This window comes from Colletotrichum phormii (assembly GCF_030913505.1).
Source record: "Colletotrichum phormii strain CBS 102054 chromosome Unknown BDP81scaffold_1, whole genome shotgun sequence".
Lineage (NCBI taxonomy): Eukaryota > Fungi > Ascomycota > Sordariomycetes > Glomerellales > Glomerellaceae > Colletotrichum > Colletotrichum phormii.
This window is the reverse complement of record NW_026851443.1, coordinates 1577863-1590625: the sequence shown is the minus strand read 5'-3', so window position 1 is coordinate 1590625 and position 12763 is coordinate 1577863. Positions and strand designations below refer to the sequence as shown.

The 12763-nt window shown below is 54.6% G+C and overlaps 1 protein-coding gene across 1 annotated transcript; it reads left to right on the top strand.

Moving 5' to 3' along the window:
* Nucleotides 1-626: 626 nt before the first annotated feature.
* On the top strand, nt 627-2707 carry BDP81DRAFT_305890 (RWD domain-containing protein; the record flags this gene model as incomplete). Its single annotated transcript, XM_060583220.1, has 2 exons — nt 627-1197; nt 1254-2707. The coding sequence occupies 2 exons, from the start codon at nt 627-629 to the stop codon at nt 2705-2707; spliced, it is 2025 nt and encodes a 674-aa protein (XP_060451655.1).
* Nucleotides 2708-12763: the final 10056 nt, after the last annotated feature.

Genomic DNA, 12763 nt, shown 5'->3' with positions numbered 1-12763 from the left:
TTCCATCTCCCCGCCAGCGCGGCTCAGTAAAAGGTAAATGTTCTGTGGCTTTGTGGCTTGAAGTGTAGGTCAGCCTGGACCCTTCGTGCCTTCCACATTCCCTACCTGAGGTGGGTTGTGTTCTTTGTCACTCCTATCGGCCGAGGACTGACTGATAACGAATGACCCCACCGTCATTCTTTTTTGCTGCCTCTTTTTGCCCCGCGATTCCAACGGCCAAAGAGTCATCATTTCATTGTCTGTCCGAACAGACCGTCAGCCATTTTTTTGGATCCAGGCGCTCTTTGCAGCCGCGATCTCTCTTTCCTATTACCCGCGCTAAACTACCTACACTTTGGCCCAAGAAGAAAAGAGAAGAATGGTCCCGTCGTAGCCAGTCGCACTTCTCGCGGGTTCCGCGACCGTCCCCAGTTTATTTCCAATCATCACCACAACGCACTCGCCAACACCACCAAAACTTTGCGACTTTCGCCACCAGTCGTCTCTCCGCGTTCAAATACCCATCTCCCATGTTCGTCGCTAATTCACACGAGCGCAAGAACCCACTCGCTTTTTGACGACTTCTTGGCAGGCTTTGATTTTTATTTTCCTCAAAGCATGAAATACGCGCCTTCCGACCAGTAGCCATGGATGACGATAGCGATGACCCGCGCCAGGATGAGCTCAGCTCTCTGCAGGCAATCTTCCCCGAAATCGAGCTCGACGATCACCTGCCCTTTTGCTTCACCATCGAGCTACCCGTTCATCCCGCGCAACCCGTAACGGTCACCTTCCCGGCCGCCTCCAATGCCGACGACAAAGCCGCCGCCCAGGTTCCCGGCGTCGAACCTCGAGTCGACTCCCACGAGCTCTCGCACCTTCCGGCCGTCGTGATCCGCATGGGTTTGCCCAAGGGCTACCCCTCCGATAAGCCCCCGAGCGTCAGCATTAGCACATCGCCGCCGTGGATTTCCGAACCTGTGACCAAGAAGTTGGAGGACGACGGACCGAGATTATGGGAGGAGATGGGTCGCGACATGATCGTCTTTTCTTACATTGACCAGATCCAGCAAGCGGCCGACGAGGTTTTTGGCATGGTTGACGAAGCTGGCGCGCTGGAGATCGACCCGTTACACAAGATTGCCATTCTGGACTACGACATTGAGGCTGCTCGGGCGGCATTCGAGAAGGAGACCTTCGATTGTGGTATTTGTCTGGGTATGCTTGTCCTCCGCACCCAAAAGTTCGTGGCTGCTAACGCTTACCATCGGCAGATCCCAAGAAGGGCGCAATGTGTCACAAGATGCTTGATTGCGGGCACATCTTCTGTACTCAGTGCTTGCAGGAGTTCTACAGTAATGCTATTACGGAAGGAGACTTGGCGACCGTCCGCTGCCTCGCTCCGAACTGTTCCAAAGAGCGCGCCGAAGCGGCACGAGGCCCGGGCAAGAGCAAAAAGAGAAAGGTCAAAACCTCGATCAGTCCTAGTGAACTGCTCCAGATGGGACTGCCCCAAGATACGGTGACTCGCTACGTGACGCTCAAGTACAAGAACGAGCTCGAATCCGACAAGGACACGATCTACTGCCCCCGGTCGTGGTGCCAGGGCGCGGCCAGGTCCAAGAAGCACAGGAAGCCCGAGGGACTTGAGACGATCGATGGGAGTTCGGATGAGGAGACGGAAGACGAGATCGACGCTGACGGGGAAGACGGCGCGGGCGAGAAGAAGAAAAAGGCGAAGAAGAGCTTCGAGACTGGAGATCTGCTGGCCATCTGCGAAGACTGTGGCTTCGCTTTCTGCAGCCGCTGCTACCAGTCATGGCATGGCGAGTTCATCAGATGTACGCCCAAGCGAGACACGGGCGAGCTCTCCGAAGAGGAGCAGGCCTCGATCGATTACATCAACCTGCACACGACGCCTTGCCCTACGTGTGGTGTACCGGCACAGAAGACTCACGGCTGCAACCATATGATCTGCTTCCGCTGCGCCTCCCACTTTTGCTATCTATGTTCGGCCTGGCTCGATCCGAGAAACCCATACGCCCATTTCAATGAACAGCCCAATGGCAAGGTCACTTCCTGCTATATGCGCTTGTGGGAGCTTGAAGGTGGCGATGGTGACAATGTCGACATTGGCTACGCTGGTGGAGCTCAACCAGTGCAGATCGAGCGGCTTTTGGAGATGCCGTTTCCTCCCAGGGAGCCGGTTCAGGTTATTGACCTTGTCCCCGAGATCGAAGAGCCGGATGACAGCGATTCAGATACGGAGGCGAACGATGCGGACCAGCCAGCACGTCCTCCGGCGGCGGGTGGTGTTGCTCGAGAGGGACCGCTCGTTTTACGCATAGAAGCCAATCCAGCTCCCAGGGGAGGTCGAGGAGGAGCAGGAATCGGAGCGGCACTCCACGGTCCCGTCCCGCCAGCCGCGCCGCAGGCACCGCCTGCTCCTGCGAGAAGAGGGTTCCCGGTGGCTCGAGGTGGACGTGGCGGACGTGGAGGCCGTGGTGGAGGCCGTGGTGGCGGTCGTGGTAATAACAGAGGCGGAGCAGGACAGAACCAGCAGCAGGAGGCTCGACGGGGCGCGCCGCCTCGTCGGCATGAAGACTTTGACCCCGATATGAGAGAGGGTCTGGGTGCCGGCGAGCTCGACGCAGCGCAGCAGGCTTGGATCAGAAACTTTGTTCAAATGGCGTTGGTGGACCAGGAAGAGGACAGCGACGATGACTGAACGAAACGCAGGTTCACTGTGAACTGGATGGGATTATCTGGGTACAATCGGACGGGGTGTTCACCTTTAGGTAGAAGGGGGCATGATACCGCTTGATAGCATTGCAAACTTGGAGATGACGATAGAATGATTGGGACGATGAAGGTCTGAGAAGACGATGCTGTTAATGAACTACAGCGTACAAACACTTGACTGGAACCTGAGGGACCGTGATGTGTGGTGCTGTGATGTGATGAAGAGGCAGGTGTCCAGCAGCATGCCGGCCCAAGAATCGTTGACCCCCCCCCCCCCCCCCCCCCTCCCTCCCCTCCCCTTTCTCTCTATGATGATCGGCTTTCGATTCAGGTGATGGACAAGGAAGGCACCGGCCTGTTATGCGACCGATAGCTTTGTTCACCTCGGTCTCTCCAATTTCCATCACCCTTTCTCTTGTTCACTGCCTCTACTCCAGTCCTGAAAGATCTTGGGATTACGGCCGATTGCCTGAGTGCGAGGGTTGTTGCTCTCGCGGTGCTGGCATCACCAGTAGTACAAGCTAAATCGCCAAGGCAAAGTTAAAAATTCAAAGCCCCCCTTTGGCAGTAGTTCCTCCAGGAAAATATGCGGTGGCTGGGGTTTGCGGTATTCACATGACTTCAGGTAGATGTAGGGGCCAGATGGCAGCCAGATCATAACCCTCCTCTTCTCCCTTTCCAGGTTACTTGGCCACTCTCTCTCCCCGTCTCGGAACCTCTCCTCCGTCCAGTGCTTGACTTTTGGGCATTCCCTTTGATTCTAGCTATACTCACGGCAAAAGAAGACCTGGCATACTTCGGGCGAAGGAGGATTTCAATAGGATAGCTAAGCCGTGTTCACTTGCCTTGATCCTTCTGGCCTCCTCTTTCCCCTATCTCGGATATCCCGTCCTCAATCTCCCACTCCCAGATTCCTCTCGGATCGAATAATCCCCAATGCCCCTTTCCCCGTCTGTCCCCCCGACTGCCGAACTCGATTGATTAAATGAACATACTGCGGAGTACGAAGTATATCCGTACAGATACAATAGAGACATAAAAGACGGGGGGCAACAAGATCAGTGTAAGGATCAAGGAGATGTGATATTCGAGCCGGGGGAAAACCCGTATCCATGGTATGTATGTACGGGGAACACCACAGGAGTAGTAGTGCCTAATTCCCTCACCTTGAAGCTCTGAGCTCGGTGTACGGAGATGACCATGTACTATCTAGACCTTGAACTTCAATTTCAGGGTCTGATGAACCCTCCCCTGAGCCGAGCAAGTTAACGACGAATATGTGATGACACTGGCGCCCGACGGTACACCGCAGCTTCCATCTCGCTTGAACCCCCTCCCAAACCATTTCGGAATCCGACGACGGCATCTGTTCTTGCCTCTCAGGGGACTCGTCCATCCATCCATCCAGCCAGCCAGCCAGCCATCCATCCATGCGAACGATATCACAGAATTCAGGGCGATATACCACGAGAGAAGAGTATGCGCAGATTTAATACCTCGATAGAAGAGAAGAGAAGAGATGGCGAGTAGGCCCGACCCAGACAGCTTCCTCCGGTACGCACGAATAGAGAGACGAGAGAACGTACAGCCTACCAGCATAAAGATCAAAAATTTTTTTATAAAAAAATTCACAAGAGAACCAAGAACAAACGGGCTGGGGATTCAGTCACTGAACAGAAACTTGACCTCCCTTCCTCGCGGACATTCCCATCAACAGAACCACACGTTTCTTCAACTGTTCATATCCTCTCTACGAGCACTCCTCTTTCCTGCAATATCCCAAACTTGACAACGACGGTGACGACCATCCTGAGACGTTCATCCCTCAAATCACGCAGAATATAACGCAACCCAGCCCAAGCACAGATATATCTCTCTCTCTTCAAATCTCGCCTGTTCAGTGCCCACTCGCGCCCGCAGGCGCGGGGGGGGGGGGAAGGAGGTTACGTTGTATTGTACTGTGTACCGACTTACCGTAGCATTTTCATACTGATACATACATTCACTTCACTCACTCACTCTTCTCTCTCTCTCCTGTCAACAACCCCCTCATCGAAGCCCTGTCAACTAACCTCTCTACTCGGCCAGCTTCTCGGCTTCCTGCCTTAAAATCAGGGGGGGATGATGGAAGGCTGCCGCCCGTCGCCTACGGAAGAGCTCGTAGGCAAGGCACAAGGTAGCTCTAGTTTCTAGCACAGGGGGGTAAAAAGGAGGGGCAAGGCAAGGCAAGGCAAGGCCAGCCCCAAGTCAGTGTAGCAAAAAAGAAAGGGGACAATTGTGCAACTCTGAATTCAAGGGTAGCAAAGACTCAAGAGAGAGCAAGAGTGAAAGCAGAAAGGGGAAAGTAACCCCCCTTCCCCCTCCAGAGCTACTGAGAAACGGGTGCTACTCTATCCAGAGGAGCTCTAATCTGTACTATACTACTCTACACTACGGATACCTACTCTTTGCTCTTCGCTGCTACGCTTTCCGGGGTGCGTTGCTTGGGGGTTAGTTCAACGGCTTTTCCACACCTTCCTCCTACCTACCTACCGTGCTTACCTCCTTCCTCCCCCCGAGAGAAGCAGCGGACCGCGTGATGGGTGACACGTTTGGACGCGGATCGCGGGCCAGAGATGGCGGGCAGCGGGATAGCTTGTGCGTATGGTCGTTTGTGTCGTGATGGTAGTGGGCGGAAACGATATGAGGCAGAGGACCGCACGCGAGGGTTCGATCGTTGAATCGTTGTGAAGGCTAGCTTTGCGACCTGCCCGTACAAGTCTTGAAGTGTCCCGCCGGGCATGTCTGCCGGATAGAAACAAGGACCAAGGACCAAAGAAACCTGAACCACCACCACCACCCCCCTCCCCAGCTCTCAACCCAGATCCCGCTGCCTTTGCTCATTTGCGAGAGGATCAAGCAGGTAAGTACGGATAGACCCCGAAAAACCCAGGCGAGCTTTGAAAGAGAGAGAGAGGGGCTCCGGGGGTTCACCGAAGGCGTGGCAACCCAGCAAGCAGATTAGCACAAGAAAAAAAACATCCGAAGAGTACGACGGCATTAACACAGTTCGCTACAGCACACTGTCGGCATCGTTGCAGATTTGCAGAGTTAAAAGGGGGGGGTGAAGGGGCGTGAGTTCAAGTGTGATGGAGGGGGGATGTGGATGGGAATGGGGCCATTCAAATCATTGCCCAAGTGGATTTGGTCTTAAGATCCAAGGTCTTAAGATCAAGGTTAACTGTCCACGGCCCCAAGGCCGTTGATGCTCCCGCACGCCGTACGTCCCATGGCAGGGAAGCATGAGCGAGGGAGAGAGAGAGAGCCTCCAGAAGAGGAATACAACCAGAGACCGAGAGAAAGAGCAGGTAGAGGAGGGGTGCCACCTATCAAGCTCTGATCGCCGTCGCGTCTGCAACCCGTATACACACCCTCCCCTTCTGTCAAAATCAAGCTGTAGGTAGTGGCGTCAGTAAAAGAACAGGTAACCTCGTCGCCGCCGCCGTCGCTGCTGTCCGTGCCGTCGTGTTGGATATATGTTATCACCGGGACAACTGCTACATACGTAAGGTTAAACCCACGACCGTCGATTCAAAGAAAAGAAGCCATCGACGGCCATAGACTGGTAAGGCCCGAGATCTCCGGAGCCTTCGGCCCTGCGCGGGTTGGTGATCACTCAGTCTCGACCCTCAAGTATTGGCCCTACGGCAGCATGGCCATGGCCGCCATCTTCTCATCTTGCCTTCTCGTGATATTGCTCATGGATCATGGACCCGGGGAAGTCTGTACCGGATGGGGATCAAGCACGTTGACGACACCGGCGAGGAAGTGGAGAAGGGGTCCAAGTGCCGTAGGTTCTATGCAGTCGTGGAAAGAACCCACGTCGTAATCTTGCTGTGATGGATTCTCGCCAGTTTCACACTTTTCTGATGAAGACAAGTGGAGTGTGGCCAAGAGTGGGCGAGGCAAATGTTGGCGGTGGTGGAGGGAGTATGGGAAAGATACGCCCGCCCGCGTGTCGACTGACGAGGCCGGCGTCGCAGCGTGCTATGGTACTGACAAACACCAAACACGTTGAGAATATGAATAGAAGCTCAGCCAAGCCGTCCTGGCGTGCTTGCTTACCAGCTCCCACAGGCAACGGCCAAGGGAAGAGGAGAGAAAAAAGGTTTCTTGTCCCTACGACCCTAGCTCCACTTTTGCTTCGGAAAGAATCTTGCGATTCAATACGACTCTATAGTGAGCGGAGGAGGGGGAGAGGGTTTCAAGAACTCCTTGCTCTGACAGTCGCGCGAGTCGTCGTAGCAGGAAACATCCAGACCCGACCATCATAATCGTACGAAAGATGGTCTTGCGCCCCCTTTTCTGTGATACGTTCGTCATCGCAAGAGTTGCTGTCCAGTGTCCACGACAGTCGTCGTCGTCGACGCCGCCCACGGACATTGTGATCGAGGCGGGGAGGAGCACGCCGTCTGGGTCTAGGGATTGATAGACACAAGGGGCCCTGAAAGTGGCGGCCCCCAGTATGGATGACAGCGACGGCGTTGGACGCGACAATATTGACTACCTAGTTAGGTCCTCGGTGCCTTGATCAGGGGGAACCAAGGAGGCGAATCCAGTCACCCTGTCAGCACGCGGTCTACTACTTGCCGTTGCATTCTAGAGTGCTTTGCCGTACCGCCGATGATATCTGCGTAGGCTTGCGTTTGCCTATCGATGGGATCTGTGTGTCTGCGATCTCGAGAACTGGCCTGCCAAAGTATCATCAAAGTCGGTCGAACCACAAGCGAGGCAAGAACGTGTATCTGCGGCCGCAAACCTTTCTACCGAGAAGAATCTCGCAAGGACTAGCCAAAGATCCCTTCAGAGAGTTATGAAAGTACATTGGACGAGGGACGTCGCCATAGTTGCAAAATAGTCCCTCACCCGCATCGAGACCGGGCATAAGATATTTTCCGGGTCAGTATGTCTTCTTCCGCGCCAAATTTCGAGACCGGCAGAGCGGCAGAAAAGGTGTATGCTGTCGTCGTGACGAGAACTAGGATATCCACGGCTGACTGGCTACTAATCGGAACACTTTTTTGCTCCCGGAGAGGAGCTCTCGAGTTATGAAAGCTGTCATTCCTCGCGTAGCTACAAGAAGTTCGCGTGGACCCAGCTACAAATTATGAGAAGGCTTAACAGCGTTGCTATTGCAGCATCGCCAATGGAGCCAAACGTTTCCTCATGGGTACAAGCCTCTGCCGGACACGCCCAGAGCCGTCACACAATCCCCAGCCCTGAGTCGGTTGCGAGGACTGGGGCGCTGCAGGAGCATATGCACGGGGATGAAGGGCCAGCAGATGTCGTTTGCGATAGGCCTGAGACCCTCCACTCCAAGTGTGCTTTGGAATGCGACGCTACTAACGACCGTTCACTCCCACTGTCCCACAAGATGTAGGGCGGACATCGAGACAGGCGGTAGACCGTAGGGCAACGTAGGAACCGTTCGAGTGGGGATGGGCTTGCACTAAGAAACGCCACGATCAGAAGTAGCCGCACTTTGTTTCTGATGTCGACGTCTGCCCCCAGAAGCCGTGCTCGGCGACGACAACCCAAGATGCCCAATTGGTCGTGGAGATTGGTCGGGAAAATGCAAGGCTTTGCAGTCGGGCCTTCCAGGCTAAATCACCGTCGTTGAGCGGGAGGAGGGGATCGCGGTGCCGGTCAAGCCCCCCCCCCCCCCCCCCCGTTCCTTGCTTCGACTTGCGGACAAGGATTAGAAGAGGTATCTGAGTGTAGAAACAAGCAACGACCAGGGTTTGAGAAACAAAAGCTCCCTCGGAGCTCTCGCGAAAAAACAATCTCATCTCGGGATTGTGCAAAAGAAGATAACGCGGGCGGGATAAAGGGGGGCGGCCGATGGGTCGAGATGTTCGCGCTGCGGGGTACATATCTTGACAAGGACCTAAGAAACAATTCGTTTGTTTTCACGAGCTTGTTGCATTTGCCGATGGGGTTCGGAGGATATCGACTTCTTTTTGCACAGCCGCTCGTCGTCCATCTAATTTTTTCAATATTCCCCATCGGCCAATATCCGTCCCCTTCACCATCGTTCGTTCGTGCATGGACGGACGGCAAGTCGGAGTGTATGTGTGGCCATTCAGAGCCACTTTCATCGGCCCAAGTCGCGGATCCTTCTTTCTTCTGCAATGGTACGGAGATTGGGTAATACCGGGGGGCCAGTCCAACATTCCCAATCCATTGGCAAAGCCTCATGAAACAAAACGGCCATTTCTTACTGGAAGAGTCCGAATGATGATAGGGCTGCACCGCCACATATCGACAGCGATGCAAATTGTTCCCGTTCCAAGTCGGGAAACATGGGCATTGCGACCATCTTCGGCCGAGATCTCCATGTTGTGCCATTCGCCTCGCCGCCGTTATGTAGGTAATCTCGGGTGATACAGCAGCATTGATGGGCACCATTTCCCGCCGCTCACTATTATTACTCTCGACCTGTGACTGGTCATAGCAGCATGGCGGACTTGCTTGATGAAAGTATCGCCAAGTCGGGTGCTTCGATACACGCTGCGATGAACGTAGTTTAGACTGTTTGGTCGCTCCAAGAGCCTCCAAAGGCCTCGATCAGCATCGCCATCCGTAAATGAGGTCATGTTTGGGCGATCCGGTCTGGACTCAGTGGCAGGGTTCAACCCTCCCCCGGCAGACGTGGTAAAATCAAAACATGTTCAGAACAGCCAAGCGCGCCAGTCTACAGCCCCTGCGAGTGATGAAAGGTGTTCATCAGTGACCGGTCGTCCAGCCAAACAACGACGTCTGCAGAAATGATGCTAGACCTGGGCCTTATGTAGGTTGTTCGGGCTAGGTGCTTCTCTAGGCCCTGGAAGCCTTTCTGATCGACCTCATCATTTGTCAATCATTGTCGACACCCCGGCAGTAGTTTCGGAACGTGAGGCCGATTTGGAAGGCTAATCGGCGCGGCGACTGCAAAAGCGCAACGTTCAATCGGTCGTTGGCAACGGTATCTGTATCCGTACCAGAGTATCCGTACGGATACTGCGCTCAGGCCCCGCCTCAGGCTCGCAAAGCATCTGCGTCAAGTCTGGGAAGCTAGTTGGATCATGCGCCGCCATAAGATCGCTTCCATCTGCTAGTCCAACTGCTCGCTTGTATCGCCTCGGTTCAATCGTGTCTGGGTAGCTTGACAGCCGACGCTTTCCTGGCTGGCACAATACGAACCGTGTCAGCGCATTTTGCACCATCGTTCCAAGATTTGGAGCTAGACGCGAACAGTGTGTCCTGGGCGGCAACTCGCAGCAAGGACCACCATGCTGTGGTCTTCACAGGATGTCCCAATCGCGCTTCTCGAGTTCATCTTATAATATGTGTGCCGCCTCAGACTGTTCGGGTATTGCATGCAAATCTTCGGCAAGCCTTTCCTTGAATAGGACGCAACCCAAGGGACAATTGACGATGAACTAAACTTTGGCGACGAGCCCACACGTGCGGCGGCTTGCGCCCGTCAGTGCGTCTGCAATGACCAACCTGCCGCCTGCGAGTCAACGGCGCCGTCAACTCGAGGTAAGGGCCCATTAGCATTTGCCGGGGAGATCAGCGCCAGGGCCGTGGCGGCCGTGCTGACTCAACACTGACAACCTTCATTCATCGGCCCATCTCTTGAAGATTGGGCAGTTAGGGCCCAGGGTTCACCGGGCATCGCCAGGGGGACTCAGTTCACCTAGAACCGTCGACCAATCGAGCGAGGTGATGAACGGAGGGCGGTAGCCTCTTCGCGGGTCTCGCGAGGGCGTGATATTCGGGAGATGGGAAAAAAGACGATGCGGTTCTCAATCGAGCAGCAGATTCCTTACGAGGACGGGGATCATCGTCCCAAAGGAGGCTGCTGTGCCGGAAACGTGCCTCGAAAGGGCTTAGGCGTGAGTGGAGGCCAGATTAATTCGTTCATGACCGGAGAAATGTGGATGACAATTGCATGGGGCGGCCCTCTTCGGTAAAGACGGTTTGCAACTGTGACAAGGTTTAGAGGAGATGCTTGGCAGAGAGAATCAGGGAGTCTTGCGCCATTCTCGTATCCCCCCGTCCCCATGCCTCCCCTGGATGAGAGTGACCCCCAGGCTTGTTTCTTGCTTGTCTTGTCGTCCCTATGTGGGAACTTGGGGGGGCTGGCGTGTATGTCGTCTAGCAGTGCCACAAAGAGCCGACTGCCGCGCGAGAGCGAGCAACGGCCCTTGAAAGCTCTCATTTCGTCCCCGCCGCTGTGGCACTCTCAGGTTGCTCTCTGTCGATCCATCGTAATCCCATGGCTTGTTGGTACGCAGTACTTGTCTCCATGCTCCATGCTCCATGCTGTTGGAGCGACCCAATTCGGAGATTTCATGACCTTGAATTCTTGACGCGTTGGTTGCAACACGAAATCCATAAAACGAGCAGAGCCGACTGTCTGGAGCCGATTTTTTTGCGCCTCGTGGCTGCCGCAAATGTTTCAATCCCCGGTACGGACGGTCTAAGCACCTGCATCACCAGCTAGTCATGACCCAGCGTGTGCTCGGGTTCGTGCCTGGCGCAATGCCAAGTGTAAAGGCCAAAATAATGAAAACACTTCTTGTTCAACTGGCAAATAGTGCATCAGCACATCGTTGGTGTTGTGCAGATGTGTGCTCGGAATAGGGGCCACTCTCATTGGGAGGGGTATATCGGATTGCAGATATAGGTCTTAGCCCGTCGATTAATGGTCATGGGTGGAAAGGGGATAATCTCGGTCATGAAATCCACAAACAAGACTCGCAAGTTCTTGTTTCCCGAAGCCATCAACAAGTACGGAGTACGAGTGACAAAGGCATGCATTTGGATTTGGATTAGGAAGTGCCATACCAGACGTTGAGCCCCTTGCCGCAGGGAACGTACGGAGGTCGGCCATGGCCGAGTCGTGATTGTGGCTGTCAATGGTTTTGCTGTTTATCTGATGTAAATTCGTGTTTCCCATGTCTACACAGCCCGGTCGAGCCCTGTCAAGTGTTTCGATCTCGAAACACAGACCACCGCCAGACCAAATCAGTCACTCATCGAGAGGGTCGAAACAGTCCGCCATCGAGTGCTGTGCTCCTCTGTTCAGATATACTTCTCCACCAGGAGCAGGATGACGAGAATTCTGGGCGACGGTCGGCAGAAGGTCGTCGAGTCCTCTAGAGAACCAATCAGATGTGCATCGAGCAGCAAAGAGGGCCAAGGCGTGACAGGGCCCGTGAGGGCCGTTAGGGGCTCCATGGTGGACCGACCAGGACGAGGGCTAGTCGGACAAGCAGGCGGCAAGCCATCTGCACAAGGTATCCGCTTCAACAAGAGGCGTGACGGCCCCATGAATACCCCCTGGACCGTTGCATCCAGCAAGGGATGCTTCCGCCGCGAACGTTGGTCTGTGACGAGGTCTGCGACTTGGACGGGGACGCTCTCTAGGTGAGGCGCGTGGATCGCGGATCGAGTAGTGAAAACCCGCAAAGTGTGGGAAAGAGATTGAATATTGGCAGGGAAATGTTTCTTAGACGAGAGCAGGGAGAACTCGGCCTCGACAGTCAGCAGTACGAATTGTCGTGGTTTCTCAAGTTGTGGAGGGCTCAGGGTAACTTCCGTGCCGTGGCTTTGGTGGCGTGCTTCTAAACGCTCCCGTAGTGGCGGTACAGCAGCGGATGCGATCGACCTTGTAGCCGCGCCGCCGGGGACTGCCAGCCAAGGCGGCTTCCAGGAGAGGATACTCGTACGACAATCATCTTGCGGGATCCCGATGGAGTGTTCCGTAGAGGTACTCGGGGCCGTGAGGTGGACGTCGTAATTGCAAGGTTGCTATATGACAGCTCTGGACAACATGTGCTCAAGCGGTCGGTTAAAAGCACAAACAGTTGTCTCTTCAGTTTGATCCGAAAACATGCCGCTTCCGGATGCGGAACAGAGCAGGCGATAGCCCTTGATAGGCGCGAATACATGTATGTACATCGTTTGAAGATTGAAGAGTTTTGGCAGATAGCGCTGCTTGTAAAGTGCGGTC